The sequence below is a fragment of the Varroa jacobsoni genome, unplaced genomic scaffold, assembly GCF_002532875.2.
Source record: "Varroa jacobsoni isolate VJ856 unplaced genomic scaffold, vjacob_1.0 scaffold_847, whole genome shotgun sequence".
NCBI classification, from domain to species: domain Eukaryota; kingdom Metazoa; phylum Arthropoda; class Arachnida; order Mesostigmata; family Varroidae; genus Varroa; species Varroa jacobsoni.
This window is the reverse complement of record NW_019213749.1, coordinates 174,283-202,033: the sequence shown is the minus strand read 5'-3', so window position 1 is coordinate 202,033 and position 27,751 is coordinate 174,283. Positions and strand designations below refer to the sequence as shown.

At 40.2% G+C, this 27,751-nt stretch overlaps 2 protein-coding genes across 9 annotated transcripts in view; one reads left to right on the top strand and one right to left on the bottom strand.

Annotated features, from left to right (window-relative positions):
* The window catches only part of LOC111264331 (uncharacterized), a 10,748-nt gene extending 4,447 nt beyond the window's left edge, over positions 1–6,301 (top strand). The window contains exons 3-10 of one of the 4 annotated variants that reach the window (XM_086970039.1): positions 71–905; positions 1,250–1,467; positions 1,735–1,874; positions 2,011–2,222; positions 3,792–3,909; positions 4,034–4,192; positions 4,367–4,539; positions 4,816–6,301. In XM_086970039.1, the coding sequence (XP_086826165.1) occupies positions 694–905; positions 1,250–1,467; positions 1,735–1,874; positions 2,011–2,222; positions 3,792–3,909; positions 4,034–4,192; positions 4,367–4,539; positions 4,816–5,074 (1,491 nt within the window). In that variant the 5' untranslated portion in view covers positions 71–693 and the 3' untranslated portion in view covers positions 5,075–6,301. Of the gene's footprint in view, positions 1–16; positions 906–1,249; positions 1,468–1,734; positions 1,875–2,010; positions 2,223–3,788; positions 3,910–4,033; positions 4,193–4,366; positions 4,540–4,815 lie in introns of those variants that run through there. The other 3 variants (XM_086970038.1, XM_086970036.1, XM_086970037.1) reach the window with 3 other exon arrangements.
* Positions 6,302–13,236: 6,935 nt separating this feature from the next.
* On the bottom strand, positions 13,237–16,747 carry LOC111264328 (ras-related protein Rac1). 5 transcript variants are annotated; one of them, XM_022840133.1, is made up of 5 exons: positions 16,598–16,747; positions 15,507–15,774; positions 15,046–15,250; positions 14,517–14,589; positions 13,237–14,239 (listed from the first exon to the last, which is right to left on the bottom strand). In XM_022840133.1, the coding sequence occupies exons 2-5, from the start codon at positions 15,712–15,714 to the stop codon at positions 14,144–14,146; spliced, it is 582 nt and encodes a 193-aa protein (XP_022695868.1). In that variant the 5' UTR covers positions 15,715–15,774; positions 16,598–16,747; the 3' UTR covers positions 13,237–14,143. The 5 variants fall into 5 exon arrangements, with proteins under 5 accessions (XP_022695868.1, XP_022695865.1, XP_022695867.1 ...); XM_022840130.1 differs by having other exon boundaries at positions 14,517–14,616; positions 16,598–16,746; XM_022840132.1 differs by having other exon boundaries at positions 14,517–14,613; positions 16,598–16,743.
* Positions 16,748–27,751: the final 11,004 nt, after the last annotated feature.

The window sequence follows — 27,751 nt, the reverse complement described above, 5'->3', positions numbered from 1 at the left end:
ATTATTATTACGAAACGATTTCTAGTGTTTGTTATACGTGCATTTGTTTTTCTGTGTTGCATTCTGATAGATATCTCATGACATACGAACGTGAATTAGAGCGTTCTCGTTCTCGTTCTCGAAGCCCTGTCGACGAGCTCCTACTTACTGCCCGTGATGAGAAGGGCCGCCGAAACTTGGACAGTCCGGGAGCTACTTATGAAAATTCACTCTATTTCACTTTGTCTCTACTAACCGCTACAGGTATGTTAGTACTTTGTAGTATATGCTGCGACAGTTGTTGACATCGTATTTTGAGCACCGTTCCCGCTTCTGCAAGTCGAATGCGGTGGGTGAATAACGTCAACATCAGATGGGTTAACATATGTCTGCTATTTAAAACAGTGTGTTATAAAACGTGTCTGCTCAAGGAGGCTACGAATAAACTGGGTCACTCGCGCGCGATCATTAACAAAACATTTGCGAGCTCCAAACACTCGAACAATTACTGTGCGCGTTGCCATAATCGTATCATATGAAAATAATTTTTCTACTATTTTCTACGAAAATACCATTTCTGTGACCATTGATCTTCCATTTCGTTTCGTTTGACTAGCATCGGGAAATCTGCTACGGCTCCCTGACGAAGTTCAGGTTTTGGTTGTCATCTATACGTTGTTGGGAGGTCCTCTCGCTATCTGTTGGCTCATTCTCATGGGTCGGTCAATGGCGCAACTTTGGCTTTTGGTTTGCATCCATTCCTGCTGCTGTGGTATGTCGCCGCTTAGGAAGATCGACTCATCGCTCGCAAGACGTCTTTTGTCAGGATCGCGGCGCCGGAATTGTAGCATCACTCCTGGATTGCTACCTAGCCAAATCGTATCACGTGGTCTACGGCAAGCGAATAGCGCTACTTCTTTTACAGGGTACAGATTCCCTATTGCTTGGTACCTTGTTTCCTCGATTTATTTGTGTATAGTAGACTGCGTGTTATGTATCCCTGAAGAAATTTCATCAATGTTACCGGTTGAATATCTTTAGACATTGCAGACTCTGAGCTTTCTCTATCGTTTATGTATTGTAACTATAGGATAACTAATGCTTGCTGGTCAACGAGTACATATTCGATGTGATCAGTCCGCCATACGTTTGGCGTGACATATCCTGAAGAACCGCATTTTTTGAACTCAGTTTCCTTCAGCATACAAGGATGGCTTCGTTTGCAATACTTACATTTGCTTACTACTTCTTTTTCTTGGCGTAAGTGCAGATCAGCCAGTGAGGTTTCAGTAATCGGTGATCTGGCCACTTCAGAACGAAATGTTCTTGTTCAACCAGAAAGTGTGAACGAATACCTTCGGCTGATTCGCGGTGATTTCATTCTGCCCCTTTGGACACTTTCCCTGTTCTTTCTATTGTTTGGTGTATTTGGAGCGACCGTAGCTGCTGTTACGCATCAGGTGCCCTTTACGACAGCCTTGTTTTATGGTGAGTGCACAGCTCCTTGTTACTTCGTCTAGCAGGCTTTAGTATACGAATGGTACGCGTTATGTGCTTGTAAGAGTGGAACGCAGTAATATACCATATGGAAAATGTAAAACAAGTCTCTTTAGGACAAGTAATGTCGGTAAGTTAGTTCTATATAGAACCTATTTAATCTAGATTCGCAATCGTTTCGTTATACCTGCTCCCGAACTGACACAGCGCATAAATAACTTACTAATAATAACTCATCGTTACGATTCTTCGCTTCAGGATATTTGATTTTTACAACCATCGGCGGTGTGGTGCCTAATCTCAGTCTGAATACTGCCCCACAAACCCAATATTTGCCTAGGTTCAGTGGGGAAGATATGTTTACTTTCATTGTCGTTCAACAACATCGTGCAGTTAAGGTTCGTACCTACTCAATCCGTATCGAACCGGGCTCAAATACGAAATATTAAATAATTATATATATGTTATGTAGAACGTGTGTCCACGCGAGACAATCCTTGTATTCCATTTTGGATTTTTTGATAACTTGTTTAGGTCCTCTGGATGATCTATTTTGTACTGGGATACATCATGCTGGCGGGAATTGTTTACCTAACCTATCTGATGGTGACATGGAGATGCGGCTTTTGTCGAATCATAGAAAATTCAACAGAGAATGAGGAATCACCCGTGGAGCAGAACCCACCGACTGTTCTTAACGCTGACGAAAAACAGGTCACACATGTTGAGGTTATATCACCGAGATGGTAAGTATTTTCCACGTACATTGGGTTGTGCACAAGTTTGTAGCGAGTTTTGAATCGGTTGACATTTTGGCACTACAAACAATGTGGGTAGGGGGAAGAAAAACGATTGTCCTCTATGTTTTTGTACGTGTTCTAACGGCTCTGTGGTCGATTCAACTATATATTTGAGTTAAATTCTGCAAACCCTTAAGAATGGTGATTTTAAAAATATACTCAACGTGGGTTTCAAGATTTCGTTTTTAGAGAGGGCTGAACGTGACCCAAAACTCGTAAAGAAATTTGTGGGGTACACGGGTTCTAGATCATTGTCAACTGCACGATCAAGAAGTTGTTTGCTCGTTTTCGAAGCTGTAAGTTTAGCACTGAAGACAAGGCTCGTGCTGGCCGTCCCTTTAACTACAAGGGCGTGGATTTTCTTACTGAATCCAATTAAAACCCATATATGAGTTTTGGCCATATTGCAGAAAAGCAAGAATACCTAAACGACCATTCAAAGCGACGATTTCGTCAGTCGAGCTGTTATGCTTAAAGGGGAGTACTCCTCTAGTAAACAATCAAACTAGAGTATTACCTCGGTTGGTACTATTCGACCGTTCAGAGCAACGCATCGGAGAGAAGTGCCTATATTTTATCGCTTCAAAGCTCTGCTTCACATATTGTTACTGACTTGGCTAACATTCCCGAAGTATTATTAAGATATTTTCCTTATATACTCTCTGTCCCCATAATGGTGTAGTAGTGACGTGTTTGACTGCTAAATTTAGGAACATGTAATGCTATGGCTTCGGAAGCAAATGTAGACACATCTTGTTTTGTGCTCTGAGTCAACGGTCTAATGTAATGCCTATCGGACGTAAAACTTGAAACATAAGACCTAAAGCGCCGTCCTCTTCTATCGGAGAACTGGCCTTTTTGTAATTTTGCATTTTTACAACATGTGAAAACACGTACTGACAAGCTTAAATAAAGATAAAAACTTCTGTTAAAGCGAATTTAAAAGCTGCGTGAAAAGGGGTCAGATGTCATTTATAATAACGACCAACATATCGTTGACTGAGGTTGCCTGAAAAAAATGCGTGTCATTCGCAGTTAGGCACCATTCCAATGCGAACTTACCTCGAAAGGTAACATTTAATGAAATGTGGTGCATTTTGTTAGTGGAGAATCCAGCACAGGTCCTGAATAATACAGGACTGCAAGACGAGAAAAAGGCATCAGTTCTAACACGTTTCCGTCTAGCATGGAAATAAGGCCTAAGTTCCATGGGTTTCACGAGCAGTGGTATATATATATGTTGGAGGTGAAGGTGAGTCAGGTCAAAATTGTTAATAATTTTAACCTGTCTTGCAGGTAAGTTTAATGAGTATGAATTCCATTATACACTCGTGTGTATAATGGAATTCATACTCTTATTATTGCACATTGCGAATGTTTCAGCGCTAAGAGATGCAAACCAAAAAAATATCGTTTCTACATTAGTTGTGGAACTGTTTGTATTATTGCTATCTTTACAACTTGTTATTGTTATTATTGCCATTTTACTTTTGTGGAAATTGGATGTTGTAGTAGGATAGGTGCACAGGGTGCTGTTTTGATGGGAAGTAAAGTGATCGAATCCCGACGGACGTCTGCGGCTTTACTAGTCGGAAGACAAACTTTCATCGAGGTCGAAACACCCGATCTTGAGGTATGTAGCTACATAGAAAAGCCAAACGTATACTTTATCAAATTTCTGCTAGACATCCTTTGATCTTCCAATCCTACCCACACATAGTCAGATTATGGCATGATAGCTGTTATCTCTGCCATAGGAGGGGCTTTTAACGCTTGAAAATGTATTGGCGGAGCCGGGCGGTGAACTTGAGGATCATTCGGAGTCTGACTCGGGCATTTCGAAGACGGGCGGCTCCGAGAGGGTCGAGCAAAATGACAGAGAGAAAACGCTAGACACAGAAGAGTACAGGGAAGAAGTAAGCGCTTTCTTTTTCGTTGAAATTTTGCTTACATCTACTATCATTTTTGTTGACCATGTTTCGCGGCTGTTTTCAACCTCAAGGTAATGTTTTCGTTATCTTGTAGCATCCTTATGGTGATGCATGACGTTAGATATGTGTATGGAAAATCAACTATTTCTCAATTCGCAGCAGATTAAAGCGGAGGATGACGAACCCAATATGGATGACCGAACCACTGGATCTACTAAGGGTGTTGCCATCAGCCCAAGTATCGAGCCGGGACGTGCTAGTGGCGGTAGTCTAGCGTCATTAGGGAGCAGTAGTAATCGACGCGGTTCAGCTATAAGCGTTATACATGTTCGGTGTGTCTCAGCGGCTTTTGATAGTATTCAAGTTATCTCACTCTATCGCCAATTCATCTATACAGTTCATAACTTTAACTTAACTGTGGCCCAGCAAACCACTAACCATATGATAATGTTAAGCTATTCATCGCATTTGATCATAATATTGCATCCATTGAAACATTAGGAACTGGAGATTTAAGTGATACCGAAAATCAACTTAGCGTATACGGATAACTAAAATGTAAACGCAAATTGAAGCACATACGTACTGGGGCTTTTTTTTTTTTTTAGGGAATTTAGCAAAACGCCTGATTCGATAGGGTCTGTCGCTCGCGACGGCTTATTAGGCAGCGCAATGAGTGAGGAAGACATTCAGGACGAACTAGAGCCGGATGTGACGCGAGACAGTCTCGAGCAGATTTCCGAAATGGCCGCTCTCGATGAACTGCAGAAAGATCTTAATGCCGCAGTCACTGCCAATGATGATCCACTAAACAATAGAGACGAAGGACTCGATGGTACTGGGGCAGACGAAGCAGCTGCAAAATAAGCTATTGAACCTGTTGGAGAAGAGGTCCCTACTGCCTAAAGTATGTTACGTAAACATACATATCCACTAGACACTCACACACAACCATAAATGTTACTGGATGATTAAAGTGTAGGAATGAACAAATGCAAGGAATCAGTGGCCATATTACCAATCTCTGATCCCTGAGAGAGATTGGACGCTATTTCCTAGAACAGCACATTGTGTATTCTCTACTATGATTCAATAGAACATACTATTATAGCTAGAACGGCGAAGAAATTAATGTAAGGGAGGAAGTAATTAATTAATTGGGTAACTTACATTCAATTACTTCTATTTATCGTAACGAGTAAAAGCACCGACCTGTTTATACAAGTGGTCGCAATGACAACGATAGTTTTTAGTCTTCGTAGAGTGCTACACATTTGGTATGGGTAACACCGTGTATTTGGATTCTGATATGCCTATGACTTACATATACGTTGCAGGGAAAGTGCGCCGAGTCATAAACGAGAGACAAAGAGTTATAAATCAGTAAATGTTGCTTTTAATTGTTAGCTAAAGGTTAACGTTATACACCGCAAATTCTTTTGGACAACAATTTATTTACTATTTCATTTGTTTCTTCTTCTTCTTCTTCTTTATGTTGGCGCTTCATTTAATGAATGCATTTGTTTAAATTATCCAAACTAACGATGTGTTACCAAGCATGGATATTTGGTGGCCGATTATGGAGGTGTTCATATAAAGGCTCAGTTTTTCATGCAATCAGTTATTGATTATATCTATTAATTTCAGACAGAAGGTCAGCAATAAAAATCTGTGAAGGAGATAGGCACTGAATAGCAAAGATGGCAAGCAACTTTAAATCTGAAAACTCAAAGTTCCATAGTTTACCTCGAATTGAAACGGAAAACAGTTCAATTAAATAGACTCAAACATTAGATAGTTCGTCGTGTCTCGTATTTTATTTTCAGACGCGTACCATGCTAAAAAGATGCATGCTGTACGAAAGATCCCACCACCGTTGTGTTATTTCCAAAATGGGCAAATGTAATTAATACAAGGACTAGTAGTAAAGCAGAAATAAAAAGGATTGAACATTCAATATGCATTGTGTAAAATTGCATGTATATATCTATAGACCCTTGGACGCATGACGATATATTGATACTATAGGAAGTTATATATGAACATACGTGTAAATATACTATGTCAACAAATAAAAATCGAAAAATGTCGTTATTTATTTGTGTTATATTGGGTACAGCAAGTATAGGGAAGATTTGGCTAGAAAGAAAAAATTGACCTATGTAATTACGTAATAAATTCCGTGCCCATAGGAAGAATTACAATATAATTGCTGATTCCTTAAGAAGAACGTCATTCGACAAATCAATCATAAGATCATATCAGTCAAAATTAAAAGCTGTGGATACCTTCGATTATTTATACAACACGATACGTACGAGGGGGTGCAGTTATTTTTTAACGATGCACGCTAAGGAGGGTAAGTAAATTAACTTAATACTTAATTAATGGATCATACTGTATCAAATACAACAAAGCTATGCAAAATGCGTTTTCTCAGTTTGTTTGAAATGATCTAGCCACTTGTCGATCTACTTGAACGATCTAGGCAAAAATTCGTTGCACTTCCCATTCGCGGATTGATTGATACCATGTAAAAGCAATATCGTATATTTCAAAGAATATTTCGACCGTTTCAACGAATACGAAAATGCGTATTATTTTTTTTTACAGTCTCTGACTCAGATTGGACGTGTTGTTTAAATTAAATAAACAATAAAATAAAAAAAGGACACATTCGAGTTGCTCCTAGGATAAAATTTATATGTATACTAATTAATAAATTTTTGGCTAATACAGAAGCAGTATGTTTTAAACGTGAAATTTAAACGATTACTTCTCAGACTAACATAAGTTTCGTTACGGTGCTAAATGGGTGTCGTAACTAGTACCTACGTGCTCATCGATTTTATCATTGATGAAGTTATTTTTGCCTGTGCGCTTTTTTCCGGCCAAAATTTTCTATCTAAACATCTGTAATAATCTAAAAAGCAATTATAACATAAAATTAAATCCAACTTTAGCTTATATTCTAAATATTCTCTAGAACCCGGAATTCGATACATAAGCGCTGTAAATCGACTCTCCAGCCAACTTAGAGGAACATCTCGCATTGAACATATAGATATAGAACTACTTTATTTGATACCAAACCAGAGTGTATGTCATACAACAGCTAGCTCTCCCAGAAATGTTTATTTTGCCTATTCTGTTAGACGTATGTAATGGCTAGCAACAGAAGAGGTATGGAATCAGGTAAATTCACGTCAAGTGGAAACAATGTCAAGCAGACCAGCAGACCATTGGCTCAGACAACGATGCCGATGTTTTTTGGCGGAAACGGAAATTCTACCGTGCCACGCAAAACCACTGGGTATGTGTAGTTAAAAGGAACGGCTACGCTCGTATAAAAATCACATCTTTAACAAAAGCTTTGCTTACATTTAGTTACCAGTTTAATACCATGGTATCATTAAGTGTGTTTCATAAAGAATAAAGGAGATGACTACTCCGAATGAGGACACTAGTATCTACATAGCAGTATTTAGATGGAGCCAACCGACTGTAGTATCTGATAGAATCATAACTAATTTTGCACTTCCCTTCATATGACTCATTCCGTTTAGTAGCGTCGGACTTGAGTTCCGAAAACTCTCAGGTGCTCAGTCAAGCTTTCTCGGACTGTGGTACAAGGCTAAAAACGTTAGCGATGTCCGAACAAACTTAAGTCAAAAACTTACGTGAACAGGCATTGTTGTCAAAAGCTAAGTTTCTAACTTGAGGCAGTGACCAATAATGTGAACCAAAAATCACACTTTTTTTTTTTCTCGAACTATGGTGTTTGCTAGAGTAACTAACCCGTTTGCCGCAAGAAGCTAATGTTTCTATTATGCCTGAACCCTTGGAAGGATTTCGTACCTTTAATAATACCTCTTTTGCGCGAAGCTTTCAGTTGCGGCAGGTGACCCGAGCGCCACCCTCAAAGATTTGGTCTCGGACCATGTTTCGTTAGATTAGGCCTGACGTGGCATTTAGTCCGCCTTTCACTGCTTCTCTGCTTAAGAGCGTCGTACCAGTGTTACCAAACTCTCAAGCTGTATAGAAAAAAAAAGACGGCGTTGGCAAATGTTTCGAGTCTAAAACCTCCTAGCATAGATACGTATTCGCTATTGTCAAGGTTGATTTTGACGTAAAAGTACATCGAGATGTTTGTGAGCATTAGATTGCACAACCGACATGAGTCTTCCACTCAAAACCCAACTCTATGCAAAAATTGAGTGCGTGCGGAAGCCAATGTTTATTTGAGTCTAAATTGCTGCTGTAGTTTTCGTTTTGTCCTTTGTGCCGGAATAAAAAATGCTGACTAACTTATGTAATTCATGCTGAATAATTGGTTAAATTATTCTAGTAACTAGCTTTATTAAATTATTGAATCCTTGGGAGCGTAATCTTTAGTGACATGGACTAACTTGCATGGACTAACTACATCAAGTTCTAACATAAAATATTCACACGCTGTTGAATTAACCGGTATTATTAGAAAACGCGGAGTGGTTGGCTTCTTTGAAAATGGCCGCTTATCACACAATTCAAGTAATCTGGTTGAAAAGGAATCCACGACTCTTCACGAGATAGCCGCTGTTTTCATTGGGGTACGTGCTCGTCCTAAGGATAGAATCTTACCTTTAGGCTTTCGTTCCCTATATGTTTATGCACCGATCACAATTACGACAAGATCAGTTCGCAGCGAACTCACCTGGTAACAGGTAAATTAAGCGTCACGTTCGACTACTGTTTTTTTTGGGTGTTCCTAAATTTACAATCGACGTCGGGCATACGAACGGCTGAAGGAGAATTGACGTTAGCGTGGACGTGCTTTATTTGTCGCTGATCCGAAAGAAAAAGTAAACCTTATCAGCGAATAATTACTGCAATTTTACCCCGAATGTGTCCACAGGCCTTTTTCAAAGTGGGTTGTAGTACCTAAAGGGCGCTCGTTCTACTAGTAAGCAAACTGATAGAGTTTGAATTGACAATCTTCACATTAATACCGTATGCAATATGAAATTAGAAAAAAGACAACAGTTTCTTCAATGTTTTTGTTTCGAAATAATGATTCGGCACTCATAATGAGCAAGTCTTCCGTACGCCATAGCGTCAAGCCATGAACAATTACTTGCTATTGACAATGACCCACAAGTGGGCATTTCATTTTTTATCATGCATGTCCATTAGAATCGAGTTTAAGATCGTGAGTCAAATATATATCTGTGTATTGAAAAACATGAGAAAAAAATAAGTGAGTGTTAAAAGAACAAAAAAAAAACATGAATGTTAAAATAATTATTCAGCATTCAGGCTCAGGAACCTCTTTCAGTCGTTAACGCCTCCACTAACTTGCAGTATAACATCGAGCCGTGTGGGAAAGCCATTGAACAATGCGTAGTATTTCTTAACATTGTCGGCCCATTTAGAAGCGGGATCGAAACGAGGAAGTTTGTCGCCTATAGTCTCAATCACAAAATCACCGAGCTGCGTAAAGTAAGTCCATCCTGTCGCATCAGAGCCGTCCAGTGCTGTAGGCACCAATTACCATTCTACATATAACTTCTAACTTAACCCTGTCGTAAGATCCTACGCTAACGGTCAATGGGTAGACTTAATCCACGATTCGATATATGAACAGTCACGAGATTAGTTTTTACAAAGTATTTGCTTGTCTAATGGCGTCGTTATGTTCCACCAGTTCATAAATCAAAAGCCAGCTTGTGGAATTTTGTAGCATAAATTCGCCATTTTGACTAAAGCAACACCACGTTCAATACTGCGGGCGAGTTGTTCCACAAGCCGTTTGTCGTATTCGAACGGAAAGCTTTGTTAGCGAAATGTTGACAATTGATCCTCTAAAATGAAGGAACAGGCCCTCAAAATGAGCCTTAATCAAGATCGTTATTATGTGACAAGCACGTTCGATATAGATCACCATTTTTGTCATGCCTTATTAGCTATGCTTTCATCGATAGATTCACATTGTGTCGTACGTTTGTATTTAGTTTGACCAGGTGCGTGTATTGTTTATTCGACGTAAATGGGGACTGCAACTAGTGAGCATTGAGAAACTACCGCCTGAAGACGAATGTCGTAACCTATTGAAATAGACCGTCGTTAGAAGAACAGACTGCTTTTTTTCAAGAGAACCTCGAAGCTTTCAGAAGAGAACTGGCCTGAATCCGCCAGGCAGCTGATCTAATTAGCACCTAAATGGAAAAAAAATCCTCATCAAAAAAATGTACGATGTAATAACTCAATATAATAAGTGAGAACGATATCATTGTGTAATGGATAGGCTTCTGAAATGGTTAGTAAAAGACCTATGCCAGTGTTTCAATGCGCGGCCTGTGGAAAGAGCGTGTTGCCCTATTGTCTCCATATGGACTCGAAACTGAGCCTTTATTTGTCGAGAGAAACTATGGATCACGTATTATTCAAGAGGCTTCGTGCTGAATCGGACACGGTGCGTTTCTTCCGGGTGTTTTGTATGAAGCCGTTAATGGTTCAATACAATTTTCGATATCGGTGAACTATTTCAAATAAGATGTCACAAGTATTTGTTTTGTCAATTTCCTGCAAGTAACATACGTTATCGATCATTTATTAATTTTATCCAAAAAAAAACCCTTAACATTTTCTACGAATGCTATGTTACGGATCAGTGAATGTCACTTATACGGTATAGAGAAAATTATCTCATGTTTGTTTTTACGTATAGTACGTGTGTGAAATAGCCCGTTCAGACGTTGTGTGTGATTTGACCGCTGTGACAAAACACTACGACACGATAACATGAACGGTTACGCAGAACACGATCGACGGATCAATAGAGCTGGAGTAACGCGAACAACTACCCATTAGGAACGACAACAGCAACATCAGCAGCCGTTTATGGACCGATTTTAAGAAAAGTAGTCCTTTTTCTAGTGTAAGAAGGTAACGGAATTTGTTCGTTTCTTCGAAACGAAAACACCTCTTGAAGTAGAAGTCCGATTAGAAACACTGGAGCATCAAATCAGACGCGAGCCCGGAGCAAAGAAGTAACGGGCAAAAATGGACAAAAAATCAATAAAATGAAGACAACATCTAACACGTTCAAAGAAAGACCGCATTCGAGGTCAGTAACAGGAGGTCAGTATAAATATAGAGATGTTAAGGGTACAAAATAACAGGTGGACAGAGGGAACGGACAGAAAGCCGGGCTATGGAATGCAGAATCGAGGGTGAAAAGTTAGAGCTAAGCGACAGGGCAAAAAGGTTTCCCGAATTGAATGAACCATTGAGTACCTAAATCACTGGAAGTCACTGTTGGCAAATGGCAAAAGCAGCTATACGGGCGCACACAGAAAACATCGAGACCGAAAACGGCTACGAGCCGATACAAACCGAGAAAAACACTAGCGATTATGTTACTGGAGGTTGCCCGTTTAAAGATTAACTTATCTGAAAATTAGCAGAAAAATACACAGGTGCTCTAGCATGCGGGCAAGTGAAAACAGGAGAGATCATGGATTCCACTTTGCCATGGACAGAGCGAAGCGAAACACGAGTCGTATAAACATAGGAGTCGATGTATGTGTGGCGCCCACTAATAACAATCACGTATCAGCTATGAAGCTTGAGACGTGCGTGAAGACAAAGGATGTCGTATACTTAACGGGCATAGGCAGCTAGTAAAAAGTGCGAATGATAAGTAGTAAGTTATAGCTGTAATAGATGAAAGCGAATAGAAGAATCGTGCAGACCGCGGAAGATGACACGAGCGAAATTAGTCAGACGAACTCTGCCGACGTATCTGCCGACGATGGCGATCGACTGTAACAATGTTTCGGTTTTACGTATGGGATGAACAGAGCGAAAAGTCTCTTAGCAACAGAAAAGTCTTCATTTTAGATTTCTTTTCTAAGGAGCACTGCCTGCGCGAACTATTGCAGTAGCAAGTGGATTTTTCTATGCATCATAATAGTATCTTTATATTCCTATAACACAAACCTGCAGCCGGTTACTTGACAGGCTTGAGTGTTAGTCAATCGGATCGCTTGAGTGGCTCCTACCATCCTATACATAGATTAATGTTACGGCATTATGGTATAACGCTATACGAATAGAAGGAGCACTACGGCGTTCTCGTTGCAAATATTAGTTGTGGTGATCTGCCTGTTCCGGTAACTTTAGCAGATGTAGGAACTCGTCAAGCGTCAAATAACTTTCTCTCAAACGGTCCGATAATTTGCTTCACTCTGTATGCCGATAGAAACTCGATATCGCGAAAGCAAGTAAAATACGGTTGTCTAGGGATCGAAACGGCCTTAAAAACATAGCGCAGGTGAGGTAGAAACTGAAAGAAGAACAACTTCCGTACAGAACGCTATCACCAACAATCTTCTCAAAAGCATTGTTGGATTTACGTTAAATGGTTCAATACAGCAACTTAATAAAGTACTTTCAGAACATTCAATGTCAAAAAACGCCTTAGCGGTTAGAATAGCGTTCGTAGAAGATTTGAGGCAAGGGAGTCCCAATTGCGAGCTAGGAGTCTGCAGCTAGGTTGAGAGTCAGGTTATGAAACGAAGTTGCGAGGCCACTAGTACCGATGAATTTTGCCGAAATGTAGATGTTTTGAAACGAAATAAAGATAGATATTTAGTTGGTACGGTTGCGACAGACATGCGCGTATAGAATATCGTCAGCATTACTCTACATAAGGTTAGTGGTAAAGAACATTGACCTAGGTAACTTGAACATTTAAGTAAGCATGCAGTCATTCATCATGAAGTTGAACGCGTGCTAGACTAGCAGCGTACCCTTTACAGACAAGGCAGGAAGAGTTGGTTGTAAGAAGCAGCACAATGTTTTGTAGGATTTTTGCGTAGGAGAAACAATACCGTCGTATAGTAAAAGTATGTCTCGTACATTGCAACAGTGGATACTATGACACATAACTACGAAGTACAACGGTCAATAGGCGATGCAACGTGTTCAGGGAGAGTCGTCAGTATATAGATATAAAACATATAACAATTAAGACGCATCTTGGATCAAAGTTGTATTGGTCAAGCAACCTTTGTAGTTTATTGTAGTTCGTAAGCTACCCAATATGAACCTTGACATTGGTAACCTCGCAACACTGGGTAGGTTGAAAACAAAGCGCAATGATGAGAGCAAACAGATGAATGAAGTCCTTTCGAGTTCGATTAATATATGTTTCCTCATGACAAACATATTAGTTCGATGTGATTAACTTGTTTTTCAGCGCAAAATCGAGCATCGTCCGGTGCTTTCAAGCAAGAGGAACACGATTGGTTTATCTAGATGATGCTGTGCTGAAGGCTGACGGCCTACTCAATTGAGCAAAAGAATATGGTAATGGGCATACATTTTTACAATGAACATAGAAACGATAGCGGCCTAGCCGTTGTTTAGTCGGGACGTCAGTTCGATGATTAACTTTAGATAAATTATAAATTAGGCAGGATTGCTTGTAAGTTCTCTGAATGACGATCGTTTACATAATGCTAATCGCAATGGCCCGTTCGAATCAACTTTGATAGTTAATGTATGTATCAAGTTTCCTCGATTCTGCACTATGGCACGCTGACAGTGAATGAATACCCGCTCTTCAGTATAGTCCAAGAGCCAAATCGGACGTTGTATTGCATCAGTGAAGGTATTATATGGCAGTTTCTGTGTAGCGGCCAGTGCCTCTTCTTCGTATCCTCGTCCGAGGCACAGCATCTCTACCTCAACAACAGGTCGACGGGCCGTAGTAGACAACTGAACTATAACAGACCATCCACGATTGACTCGGAGCAGAGAAGCGTTTTACTTTTAGCGAAAGTTTATGGAATGAGCTGCAAAACACCTTCCAACAAATCGAGCGCGGTTCCGCGAACGCCACCACTCGTTGCATCGAACAATCAATCATCAGAATCACCAGCGTCAACACTATAAAAGCGTACATTTCTTCTTGCGTTTCTCAACGTTGAGAACCCCATTTAGTTTGATCATGATGGCGGTATCGAAAGCGTCTTTGATACCTTCCTAAAACAACAGCAGTTTGCAGATATTAGTTCCCACATGCCTCTAGCCCTGGTAATCGTTGTTGTTTCTTAGTAAAAACGTTACATTGCTAGAATAGGAAGAGAGCTACACAGGATTTGACATTGTCAAAACGCCGTTGTGTGCATGCAGTACATTTTACATTCCGAGGCAAATATGTTTTTCGCTACTGCTATCTTCAGCTTTTCAGCAATGCCAATTATGAAGGATCAGTTTAAAAAAAGATAACTGTCTCAGTTTGAATATAGCCTTTTCTTACCTGGGTGTACGCTGATGTTTCGATGTATCTGATAGCCTGGATTTGGTGGGCCAGCCGTTGACCTTCGGAGAAACTAATAAATGACGGATTAATACACCTGCTTATAAAGTAAATTAAAAAAAAAAAGACATATTTATCTAGCGGAAAATTTAAGCTCGCTTCGTAGCGTCCAAAGAGAAAAGATTTCTTAACACTCCCACGTATCGTAGGACGCAGTCTCCTTCTTCTTCTTCTCCGCTTTATTACTATTATACTTGATCATTCTACACCGTTGGCGATCTGTAGCCATTCCATTCGCCTGATTAGAAAAGTCCGCTGAAGCCCGGCATTGTCCCGAGCTTTTTCCCGATGTGTTCACCGAGTCAACAGAGACCAACCGTTTAGGTCGGGTACGCATGACAAATAAAAAAAAAAAAATAAACTTTGTAGCCATTATTCAGTTGCATATCAGGCCTGGGTCTTCTGACTGAAGATAGGGAAAATCTAATAACGATTTAATTTCTATTTTACGAAGTGTTATGTTAGGTACCCCGAGCTAGAGCTGTTTTGCGCGTCGCGTAAGTCCTTTTTCGTGGCGACCAAAATTACTGGGGAGTGTAGCTCCCATATCCTCAGCTCGTTTACCCAGCTGCAGACATGCTCGAAGCTTGAACGGTCTACCAACGAGAAGCAAATGATGAATGCATCCGATCCGGGATACGCCAGTTGACGTAGCGTATCAAATTCCTCGTTCCCTACGAAATACGTAAAAATGAATGAGGAAAGAGCGCTTTTATTAATGCAAGTAACAGTTCGGACCAGTTAAAGTAAGTTCGGTCGGTTAGAGACCATGAAAACTGGCGTGTTTCAATGTAACTGTACAAAATATAACTGCAGAACCCTATGATTTCCCTGCGTTGCGCGTCTAAGTTACGGATGCCGTGTTCGGCCGCTACATGGGTTCCTTGCCAAGTCATGATGCTGCGCCTAAGATGAACTCATTCAACCAACCAGCAGTATCGCATATTCCCAATATCGTTTCTTTTTGCTTTACATTCACCGTGACCTCATAACTGTCCATGCAAGTACTTGAAATTTTCTTGTGAAAGATATTCAGCGTATAGGAATAGATCATCGCAGTCTTTCCGACGTTACTATCTCCGAGCAGAACAACTTTAATATCTGGAGCGCTCTCATCGTTCCGCCGTCGTAGCATCATATATACCCGAGCTATTATCGATTAAGTTATTCAGCCCCACTGCCGTCCACGGGCACAATCCTATGTGATGAAGGAAAAAAAAAAATGAATCAATTGTTAGAGGCAAGCCGAACTCCACGCTTTGCAGGTCAGTACAGTCTGTGCTAGCTATAGTAGGCCGGAAAAGTGGAAATCAGCGAACAAGCAATAGCGTTCGTTGATCAATCGACTTACATCGAATCAGAACCAAATTGGGCTGGTTATCTCTCAACGTGCACAATCCTCAATGGCGTTCCGATATATATCTATATATATATATATATATATATAGAGGTGTAGCCGAGGAGTAACGTTTGTCAGCCAACTACTATATGCTGCTAAAGACTTTAAATCAGTAATGTTACATTCAATAGAGTTGAACTGTTTGATTTAACTTTCGCTGGTACTCGCCGGAGCCCTGGCCAATCAATAAGGGTATGATTTCTACAACCTAACGTATCGTCTTTATGACGTTTTTCCACTAATTGTTCTAAACGTTATCTTCGAACGCTGGTTCGTGGTCGGCTACAAATGATGACTTCGCTAAATATACACTTTGAACTCACAACTGAAAACGATTGTCAGTGGACTAAATTGCAGGACAGGCGTTGCGTTCGTAAATAGATGATATCACACAGCTGTCTTCCCATATCACTTACGAATCAAGCGAGCACGATACATGGTCTAGGCCACAATATGTCGGCTGCCGCGAAAACGACCCTATTATAAGGAAATAGTTAGCTCTATCAATTATATCATGTTCTTGCGTAGAGATTAGTTAACGTACGCCACTGCTTATCGATAAAGTCGCTAGCCGAGATCGCCTAACTACTATTTAACTAATGAAGTAATAAATCACTTAGACCTGTTTCCAAGAGAATGACGTCCTTGTCTCTCTTATGATATGCAGGGGGAACACTTAACTAGCTATTCTTAGCGACGTTTGTCGTTCACGGTCAAGCATCGACTGCACTGTCTACTTCTATCAGCAAAGGACCATTGGACTTGTTGTCAAAGCTGTTTCGAACGTTCTGCGCACGTATATGTGTGCAAAGCTACAGTCACGCCGATTAGCGCCTCAACACGTACCTTAGCTAGCAAAATCTCACATTGAATCATCACGTTTTTTTTCTAACGCCTATATAACAGCTCAATTCATTGTTGCACGTCATAGCAAAAGTGCACATGCATCTTTGTTTATAGATGAAGCTCTTATGGCATCCGTTGCACAACCGAGGTAGTGGTCAATGCTAAGAAATTTTTATTTAGTCAAAATCTCTATAGGTTTCTCTGTGCATGTTGGTGGCCAAAAATGTTCCATAGTCAAATTGGGTCAAAGCTGCTCAATGATGTATCCGCCAGGTGGCGCATAAGCTCAAATAATGAAAAATCAACATATGTCAAAAGCCGTTGATGTCATTCCAGCAAGACTTTGCATGTCCGAAACGTCAAGAAGATTACAGTATGGCGAGGAATCGTTGTTAGGTGCCCCATTGGCTTGTTAGCCCAACGGCTTATGGAAGGTACAGCTAATGTAAAGAGGTCATTATTGGTATAGTAAACCTCTACTCCGATGGCTTGTAAGAACCTGACTAAACGTCTTTTTATTATGGCCGTCAATGATGTTGATTTCCTATATCAGTCAATTCAAGCCTTCCACAACGTATCCAATTATTAAATAGAGCGAGAGGAGTTTTAAGTACTCCTTGGATTTGTTTATAAAAATCGTGATTCAGAACGCCTTGTTAATAATAATGATAGGCATACTATTGTTGGGATATTTGGTCGTTAGTGAAGTCGTAAATGGGAATCAATGATACACTTCGGCTAACGTAAAGGGTAAATGTGCCGATTCTTTGAAGGACTCCATTTAACGGACTTAATCCGTTCACTACGTCTTCGCTTAGTATTAAAACTGCCCAGTTATGCTAAAGGATGAGAAAGAATAGCGTGCCTTCTAATACATTTGTCCATGATCCTCTACACTGTTGCGATGTCCAATTTCAAAAAATTGCCATAAATATACGTGAACTATGTTGGAGAGGAACATTCATCTTTCGGACACCAAATACACATGGCCATGTAGATAAATACACCATTAAACAATGCCTCCGCTGACCACACAAAACTTTTACCTTCCATTCCAGCTTCATGGAAAATGATCTGGCGGGCGGTGCAACGTATTCCTTCAGTCGCATGTCTTTGCCAACGAGATGAATAAAGAATCGTGGCAGAATCACCGTCTCTGAGTGCTGCCCGCCGCTTTTTCTATGTCCGCTGCTAGTTAGTAGTACAGCATACCTGCGCACGCGTCGAAATATTGTGAGTCCCGTGTGGAGCTTATAATCACGTAAAGGTAGTATATGCAGACAGTCACAGATCAGCAGATCTGACTATCAGGCTCGAAACAAGGACTGCGGAGAAGAACGGAACGGAGCGACCGCAGAACATCCGTTATCCATAAAATCCTCACTCGGATCTTGTTGGCCGAATCCCTCTTCGTTGTATTAGTGTCAAATTTGGTCCCCTAGGTCTGTTAGAACCTACTTTTATTTCGGGGCAGCACCGGTCAAGCAGGGGTCATTCATTTCATTAATCTTTGAGTGCGGTTGAAAGGGTTTTGCTCTCAGAGTTTTCTGTTGTTCTAGGTTCGGATAAGCTAAAACGCAAACGGTGGCGTACGTCTCCACTTCCTACGCATTGAACCTGATGTCCGTTTTGTACGGCCTAATTTTTCACGATTACAAAATAAAAGTTTGCGTTTCTGACACACAGTTTCAGTAAACATTGATTAACTACAGAGCGGGGCCCAAGATTTCTTACGTCGACATGAAGGTTTTTGGATGCGACAGCTGAACTTACTTCGCCGCAGCAACAGCTGCGGGACGATGATATGGAAATACTTCAGAGAAGTTGTGTCGGATTTTCTGTTTTTGTGAACTTTAGGTCTGAGAATGAAAATCTCTACTGCGCTCTCAGAACACTTTCTATTGAATAGTTTATATCCTGGCCATCTTTTTCACCTGAAAGCCTTATACTTTTATAATAATCTGCTTGACCGCTAATTTAGTACCTCATAACACGAAGGTGTTACAGGAACGATTGCATCGCGTCGTGTCTACTATTTGACATATGCATATTACGCTCCATATTGATATTTGAGTTTTTTGTTAGTCGAAGATAAAAAAAAAAGGTTAAATTTACCACAACGTGGCGGCAATACATAATAATCGCACATTTTTGAGGACCAGCTAGACAACCTTATACGAAGCAACGCTTAGCTAGACCTACTTTCCCTATACTACTCTTACTATAGAATAAGTAAATGTTCTTAACTAGGTAGTAATACTATTCTATATTAAATTTACGTATAGATCCGGTTCATCTCAACGACGATGAAACCTGTAAATCAACTATTAGCATTATTTTTTTTCTCTCAGAAATTTAATATTTTCCTTTTTAACCATATCGTTGGAAATGGAAGCTCAGAAAAAAAATAGTAAGGCTACAGTACGTTCCATATACTGGTACTGATTATTAGGTAGAATAATGGCTAATTTTCTTTGCGTCCAGTTAAAGGTGTTGGCGATATGTGACGGTGTTTTAGGCTGTTCTACTATAGCTGAGATGTATTGCTTTACCTCGTCCATTGTATTTCGTTTTAAGTACCTCGGTTAATGAAAGTAGAAGAGTCTCACGGACAGAGTGAGATCGGAGCGAGTCAGCCTCGTTGCACTATAAAGAATGACGGCTTGTTTTTAGTAATCGCAAATGTTCCATTCAACTTATGTCGCAGACAATGAAATTTCCTAAACGATTTACTGAAGGACAGTTGTGGCTTGATGAAATTAAGCTAAATTGCGTCCTCTTCTTTGTGTTATTCTCGTCTCTTATTATATACAGCGTATAAAACAGCGAATGTATTGAGGAATAAATGGATGAAATCTCATTGGCATACCCACCGAATCTTGTGTTGCCGCTTGGTATTTATTTTTGAACGTTTTACATGTTATACCATTTTTGGATAATCCCAATGGCAGCCACACGATCAATATTCCGACGCATGCCCGTCATATGCCTCGATGTCTTCATTTCAGATCGCTATTCAATAGAGATCTACGAAGCATACTTTTCACACGTTTTTTTGCTGTTCAGGACGGACTCCTTGACGTGCATAATATTGCCCTTTCAAAGCCTGTCTTTTTCTTGCTTGTTCTCCATTCAATAGGAACTGTCACTTCCTGCAAAATATTCCTTTCAGGCCGTGCGCCAAGGGTGCCTAATTCAAATCGGCCCAAGTGAATATCGAAAGATGTTCATTCTGTCATGACGAGAAGGCGTCGAGCTCAAAGGGGGATGCAAGCTCGTTCAGCATTACGCTCTTATACGGACGCATAGGAACCCTACGTACACTTCAAAGGAGAATTGACTAGGAAAACTACACTCGAAAAGAAACAGACCGTGTTTCGTTCACACTCCGTATCTGTATAGGCAGGATGCGCTGGGTTAGGGTTTAACAAACAAACATGATCTGGGCATGAAGTACAAAAGTGATCTATTCTATTATCGTCAATGAAAATACTGATCTGTTAGATTCTAATTTAATATAGCTAATATAAGAAAAATATCAGTCGAACTGCTTGCTGTACGAAGTCACGTATTTGCTATTGTTATTGTTATAAGAAATATTTCGCGCTGTTTGTGAGCACCGAAGTCAATGAGGCCGTACGCTGTACGGCGCTAAGTTTAATACTGCTTTCAATCTACTTGGCCTTAAAAATATGATTACTATCTACGACCCTGTGTGCTGTGAAACTTGCCATTTTTACAATATATAAAGCCCTTGCAGTTTACATCAAAAGCAGCAGATAACAAATTAGGACGATGCATAGATTGCCTGAGGTAGAACGCAGGAACAATTAAGAATCCAGTAAAAGGACTAGAATAGAACGTTTTTGGAGTGAATGAGTGGTTTCAGGTTAGCGTTGAAGCAAACGTTACTTAGAGGGATAACACGGTTTATAATCTGGTTAGTTTATGAAAAAACGTATCAGCTGACCGACGCGTACGTCTGAGAAGACTGGTAAACTACCGTAGATGTGAATAGAACGTAATCTGGACATTATTTAGCTCTAAATAAGTGTATCCTTTTCTTTTCTTTTCTACCTGGTTGCATCCCTATTTAAATGACGACAAACATTATCCGGCATTTCAATAACTCACTCATATGACTAAGCCCACTGTTCTATCACATGAAATCATTGCAGCAAAATCGACAATTAATTTTCCTGTCATTTTTCGGTTCTATTTTCTATTTATAGTTTTATTAGGTTACCAAGATGGAATTATGCTAAGTCTGATTATTTTTCTCGATCATTATATGTGCCTATTAATATTGACTCGGTAGAGCTTCCGGAAATACGCGGAGTCAGGCCCTTCCGATACGTTGATGATAAAGATTTTGCGGGCGCAGCAAATCTCTTCAGCATCGATGAAGATTATATTGCAAACGCATTACACTCAGCTGTTGAAGCCAGCATTAGATAATGAAACCAAAATATTAGCAGACAGCGGCAAATCAGCAGTATTTCAGAGCCGATCCTCGTCAAGGCTTACGAAAACGCAAATGCTGCTATGTTTACTTTACTAGAAATGAGTAAGCTGAAATTTAACTCAGATCGTCATACTATATATATATATATATATATCAGGAAAAAAGTTAAGGCATAGTTTACTGTAACAAGAAATATCGGATGTATCAGCATTCGTGAACAATATTCATATATGTAAACGATCGCGCTGCTAGAGTGAGCACCCTGCCATGAGTGCTTGTCCTGGTTAAAAAAAAAAGACAAAATCCAAAATGCTTCTTGCGAAACCGATCATACCATAACTTCCTTGGAACAACAACAACCTGCAGAAAAACCTAACCAAGACATAGTCTAAAAACCTTTTTGCCGCGCTCATCCCTCTATTACCGGCCCATGCCGATGTGGACACGTAATCACGCCATGAGTCTGTGACTTCAATGCACGCTCTGCTCGCCAATTCACCACCAGTATGGCATTCAGTTACATTTATTATAGTGGGGTTCATTACTGCTTCACTCAAGAAGCCGTCTCATGATATTTTTTTTTCCATTCTTAGGTAACAACCTTCGTATGTTTCCCTTGTAGCTATTTTGGCCGCTTTCTTAGCATAGCGAAAGGGTACGAGTATGCGAAGGTTTCATATGTATGTGTGTACTTACTGCATCACAGCCTGATCCTATTTGAGGTCGTTGATTGCCGTACTCTTTAGGCACATGCAATACATATGTAAGGTATTTATGTATATCCAATACAGTAGATGCAGTATCGGCACGTAGCCTGCAAGTCCTATGTCAAGAGATCTTCTGCAGTAAGATGCTTTCTTCTTTATTACCCCTATAAATATATCACACATACGCATTCGGCCATTTATTAGCGTTAGTAAGCCATTCGTTTGCTGATAAGCCTTATTCTAGCTCAGTCGGACACTGTGGTATAATGACGCTGATACTGACCGTAAAATGTATTCGAAAATTTGAAAAACATAGCAGAAAATTAGAGAACGGTACTACTTCCACCTAAAATATCTGAGTTCATTGTTTTTACGCTTCTCCTTTTTAAAATATGTGTTAACAAAATCCCATCAATTAGCTATGCAGTATAGTGGAGCCTGTACTTACATATGGAAACTTCAGCCACACTGCTGTTGAAGTGAAGACCAGTGAAAGCCATTTTTGTTCATTTATATATAACCAATAAACCCAATAAAGTTGTTCAAGAGATGATTTGACCGACCAAAGTTGAAAGCGTATATCGATAGGATGGCACAATCCTCTACTTCGTACCAGAACCAGGATCTAAGTGACCGACTTACTCAAGGCACGATGCTGTTTCATTCAATGTAATTACCGACGTAGTGGGTAATGCGTCACCGAAAAAGGCTTATATTCCTATAAATATCATTACCAGTCAATCGAGATTAATCTGTCCCCTACTGATTGCATTAGATTTTTGACCCTTGTTATGATGTCAACGACATAATCACATATCGCATTGACCATTTGCAGCATCCGAGCTCGACCTTTATCAGCTTGGACGAACAGGATTCAGCCCATCAAGCATATGAACACTTGAAACAATCTCGGCGATTCCTCACCTAATATTCAGCTTAAGCTGGATATAGTCTCCTGTCAACTTCAAATTCAAAATACCGCTTTCCCTTATGAACTTGACAAAGTTCTTTTAGTATCACACAGTGGCACACAGTAGAACACAGTGGCATCTCTGAATTTTTGTGGCAGTCCTCCTGGCTAAAATCAAAGCACTCAATTTTGGGGGTCCATCTTTGTTTTCCGGGGTTTCCGGGGTCACAAGAGAGCGAGTACTTTCATTACGAAGAACTCTAAAACTATTTTCACCAATCTGCTCAGTTACAAAGCCAAATAAATCCGTGACGTATGCAGCTCGAGCTCTACCGGAATCCTCCCATCTTCTACAAACTCTCTTGCCGACTCCTTCTGCATGATAATGATACGATTTTCCAAGACTAAATCTGTTTCTGACAGTCACGCCGGTGACTGTAAAGTTGTCAGTAAATAACTATCGCTTCGTGGCTCAGGAGCCCAGATCAAGAGAAAATTATAGTCGACCACACTGTAGCTTGTTTAGCATTGAAATAGCTTTTTCCTAGACACCAACATGGGCAACAAAACGATAGCATTAGTTTGCTAGAATCGTATAAGACCGAACATCATTATAAAATCGCCATACGCCATAATCAATCGTATCTTCATCGACTTTTCCACAATCTCTGACATAGTCATTGTAAAACTCGATAAAATGATCATTGCGTTACGTAAACGATAGATAAGAAGCTGTCCGATGAATCAAACGTTTTCGGTTGAAATCAACGACGTATAACACCTAAAGGGGTATGGCCTTGATGTGCTCCTAAGGCTCTTGTCTCGGTTATCTGTTCAGTATTTTTTCTCGTGATATAGAAAGAAAATGTTCTTCCAAGCTGGATTAGGTATCTACTGCACGCTGACGACTTGAAGCTGTTCAGCTTATTGTTTTAGCGGGCATTAAATGTTGTGTCTGCTTGGTAGCAATGGTCTGTCCAAGAAATGTATGGCTATATACTTACACAAACGGTCGCATAGATACATTTTCTATAATCTATGACCATTCTTGTAGTTCATTTAGTGAAAGACAGTAGCTCTAATTGGATCTCGTCTTGAAGTTCGATCATCGCTAATTAGCGCTGATCTTACTTTAAGATGCTTTATAATTAAAAGCGTCGTATTTTGTTCTATATAATCACGAATCTGTTGCTTCCCATATGACCATATAATTCTAAGGTTTAGTAATCTTACATAAATAATAAGTAAAATCGTCTTTCGATATGGCGTAAGTGATAGCAGGTTATCTCTCAGCCAATATCTGAACTACACAATTTATATTTATAGCAAGTTGGTAAAATTTCAACACGTTCAATAAGCTACAATGATTCGGTGGTACAAAATATCATATTTTGTTAGAATTCAAGATGACTTGGCTTCCACGGACAGTTGCTTGTGAACGCTGCCATGGACAAGTTTAGAAACAAATGTTACCTTAGAAATGTTGGAAATTTGTCGCTTGACGTGTAATAAGGATAACTTTAGTTTACTACGACGTCAATGTGACCTTGGCTATATGAGCCGTACCTAAAAATAGTATCTAATTATATTCGGTGGTTAGAAAAATTATCTGCACAGCCTCCAAAAGTTTCAGTGTTATTTTAAAGTAGAATTACAGTATTGCTCTAAACGAGAAAGTGATAGCAGAACGATAGTACTCTACGGGGCCTTCGTAGCCGTGGTGGTCTTTTCTCGGATTATGTCGTGCTGTTGTCTGGAAACGATACCATCCATTATACAGTAAGCAACGAAATAATTTCTTCCCGGAAGATTGTTTGCCCGCTTCACACCACAAACGTCGTAAAAGATTGCTCTCTTGAAACTCAGATCAGCATTTTGGATCGGCCATATCGACGTTCCGATCTGAACATGGTGGAAGATCACTAGGAAATACTAGTGAGGCTGCTGTATACAACGGTCTAATTCTTAGAAGAAGATCAAACACTCTCTACCAGGATACTCTATAGTTAAGGTTAAATTAAGTTGTTGCATAGTGCGCTTCGTAACTTTCTTTTAGTACTAAGTAGGGTAGGAGAAGTTTTTTTTTTTTGATATTATCGAATCATTTAAGCCATCTGTAAATGAGTTTGTCAATTTAGTCAGAAGGCGTTTTCGGTTTATGCAGTTTATGTTGCTACGAGTAGAAAAACAACACCTGCCAATTTGAGATTAAGCATTTTTGCAATGGAATAAAGAACCGAAAATAGATGAACAAGAAAAACTTGCAGAAGATTTTTATCAGATGCGAACATTTCGGTTTCGCTTCTTTTCTCATCATCAAATGCATCTTAATACCGAACACATATTTTGAACGACGGTGGAAAATATTTCTACTGAAAGCTGCCTCGGAGAAGATTAGGTCTTTGTTAGTATCGTACAGGGTCACGCTGCAAAGCTAGCAACCGGCTCGCCTATAAGGAGCAGCTGTGAACAAGATAGAAATTTCGAACGTGGGAGACGCCGCGCCGTCAGCGTACCCGCCAAGATAGTCGACGAACCAACTTCGACTGATAGATGTTCACAGCGAATGTACCCATTTAAACATCAAACAATATTGGACAGGGCGTTCAGTTTGCGCATAGATCTAAATCGCGTTACAACGAACGGTGCGGCGTTGTTCCGAGAGGTACATTAGCTAACTGCTTTTATATTTATAGCAAGTTGGACACGTTTGAAAGGTTCACATGTTGAAACGAGTAGGAGCAATAAGACATGTAGGACCGACCAGCGTTTTTGGCACGTCTCGATGTTACCGTCGATTTCTATTACGGCCAGATAAAAATTCCCTAGCGAAAAAGCCAGTAATAAACAGCGCCGAAAAGCCATTAGTGCTGATCGCATCGTACATTCTTCGATCTATGCCATTATATAAGCTTTGCTATCTTCATCTATTGATCACACAATGACATCGCGATCCCTTAAAGCAAAGTAAGCCGTAATCTGTCAAACTAAGTTTTACGGCTGTGAAGGATCGTGGAGACTCCAGCGGTTAACGTTGTACGGAGATAGCTGTTACCTAGCAGAATTGACCAGAGTCAGAGCAAGGCGACGCCAGAGTGGCTTTGCCTTTTTGCTTGTTTATCTTTTCCTATCGAAACCCTGCGCTGCTTTCCATCTTATCCTCTCCTGCAATCATAATCTATCTCAGCGGCAGCGGCAGCGTTAGGTGGAGTAATTGGAACGCGCGTAGAACGAACGAGGGGCAGGTCGAGTGGAAGCGTCCAATTTTATCATTGAGATCTATGTTATCATAAAAACTTCGCTCTTCTGAACTCATTAGAGTGCTCATGTTCGAAATTCTTAATAAGCGTATTAAAGTTGATAAACAACAAGATTCAATAAAGTCGATGGAAGGAAATATCAGATGAATACCTGTCCACGTGTTGCTGGGGCACTTCCCACAAGTGGTCATCTACATTGGTCGGCTTAACTCTTCACAAAATATGAACACAGCATCGTACATTATTCATTACATACGGTATTATTGTCATTATTACGTTGCGAAGTGCCCTGTTTTTGTAAACATTGTGCTTCGATAAAAACCATTTTTCTACATAATATTTTAAAATTGGAAACGAGTGGAATTGCATTCCATCCTACACGTTGGCAGTCCTATTTGGAACACCCTTGCGTAATTACCATTCTGTACATCTGTTTGACGAATGGTAAAAACGCAATAGGATCTGAAAACTGACGCAGCTACCGCAAAAAGGATTAACTCGAAGCTTTCATCTGCCGATTCAACTCTAATCCTCCATCACCCTACAAAGCTCCCTTCCTGGCTCCCCTCGCGTAATGAAAACTTTTGTGACAAAGCGGAATTCTACCCGCTGTTTTCTTATTGTTTTTTTCTATCTCTTTTCATTTCCTTCGTAGGTTGCAGCATGACGACGGCCCTCTTTTTCGACTCTTAAATGCATTAACTTGTCCGACTAATAACTTAGACAATGCTAGCAGCTATCCGACAGTGTCATCTCATTACGTGTTTAAAGTGAAGCAATACGACCAATTCCACGGCCCGTTGCCTATTGCCGCATTTCATAACGACATCTTGTCTTAGAAGTATTATGGAAAATTATGGAAGAGAGAATGGTCGCTTACATGGAATGCGTGGTTTTCTGGAGGACACCTTTGTTGGCAGGCTAACTTATAGAGGACGCCAAGTCGCAGTCGGATCCATTCAGTTTGCTCGTAAAATCCGTCCATTTCTCAATTCGAGTGTGTATAAGCGTATGAAGTACGATCATCATATATAGAAAAATTGAAAACAGATCTGCGACAGCGATGTTAACAGAACGTGCCAGAAATGCTGTACGACACCATACGACTGCCTCCTCCCTATGGGTCCTCGCAGTCCTATGATATTGCCCAGATGGGTTAAATATTATTCCTGTCATATATTGAGCAAATGGTCTACGGACCTGAAATGCAGCCTTACTAAAATATGTTGGACAGTTGAGCGTTTGTCATTCCGCGTATGATGACAAGGCCGGTAAGGTCGTGTTCCTGCGCCGAAAAAAAGCAATGTTCCTGCATGGACCGCAAGTCGACAAGGCGGGTAATGTTTTGGTGTCATGTACGGTTGCAGAACAGCGTCTTGACGGTGGCAATATCCTTGACGGATGGGGCAGGACACAAAACGACGGCGTTTTCATTCAAAGCATACAACCTGTAGCATGATGTACTTACTATAGGCTGCAACTTTCTGGTATTACAGAAACAGAAAACAGCTTTATGCAGTGAAAACTGTTGATCTGGCCTTGACGCTGACAAAGCGATATTCAAATTTTTATTATTTAGATGTTAATT

Coding starts and splice junctions, on each gene's coding strand:
- LOC111264328 (XM_022840130.1), bottom strand. CDS start 15,714: ATGATGCTACGACGGCGGAACGATGAGAGCGCTCCAGATATTAAAGTT. Junction 14,617..15,045: donor CAAAACAGCTCTAGCTCGGG/GTACCTAACATA, acceptor TTACTTTATAAG/CAGGTGTATTAATCCGTCAT. Junction 14,240..14,516: donor AAACATCAGCGTACACCCAG/GTAAGAAAAGGC, acceptor CTGTTGTTTTAG/GAAGGTATCAAAGACGCTTT.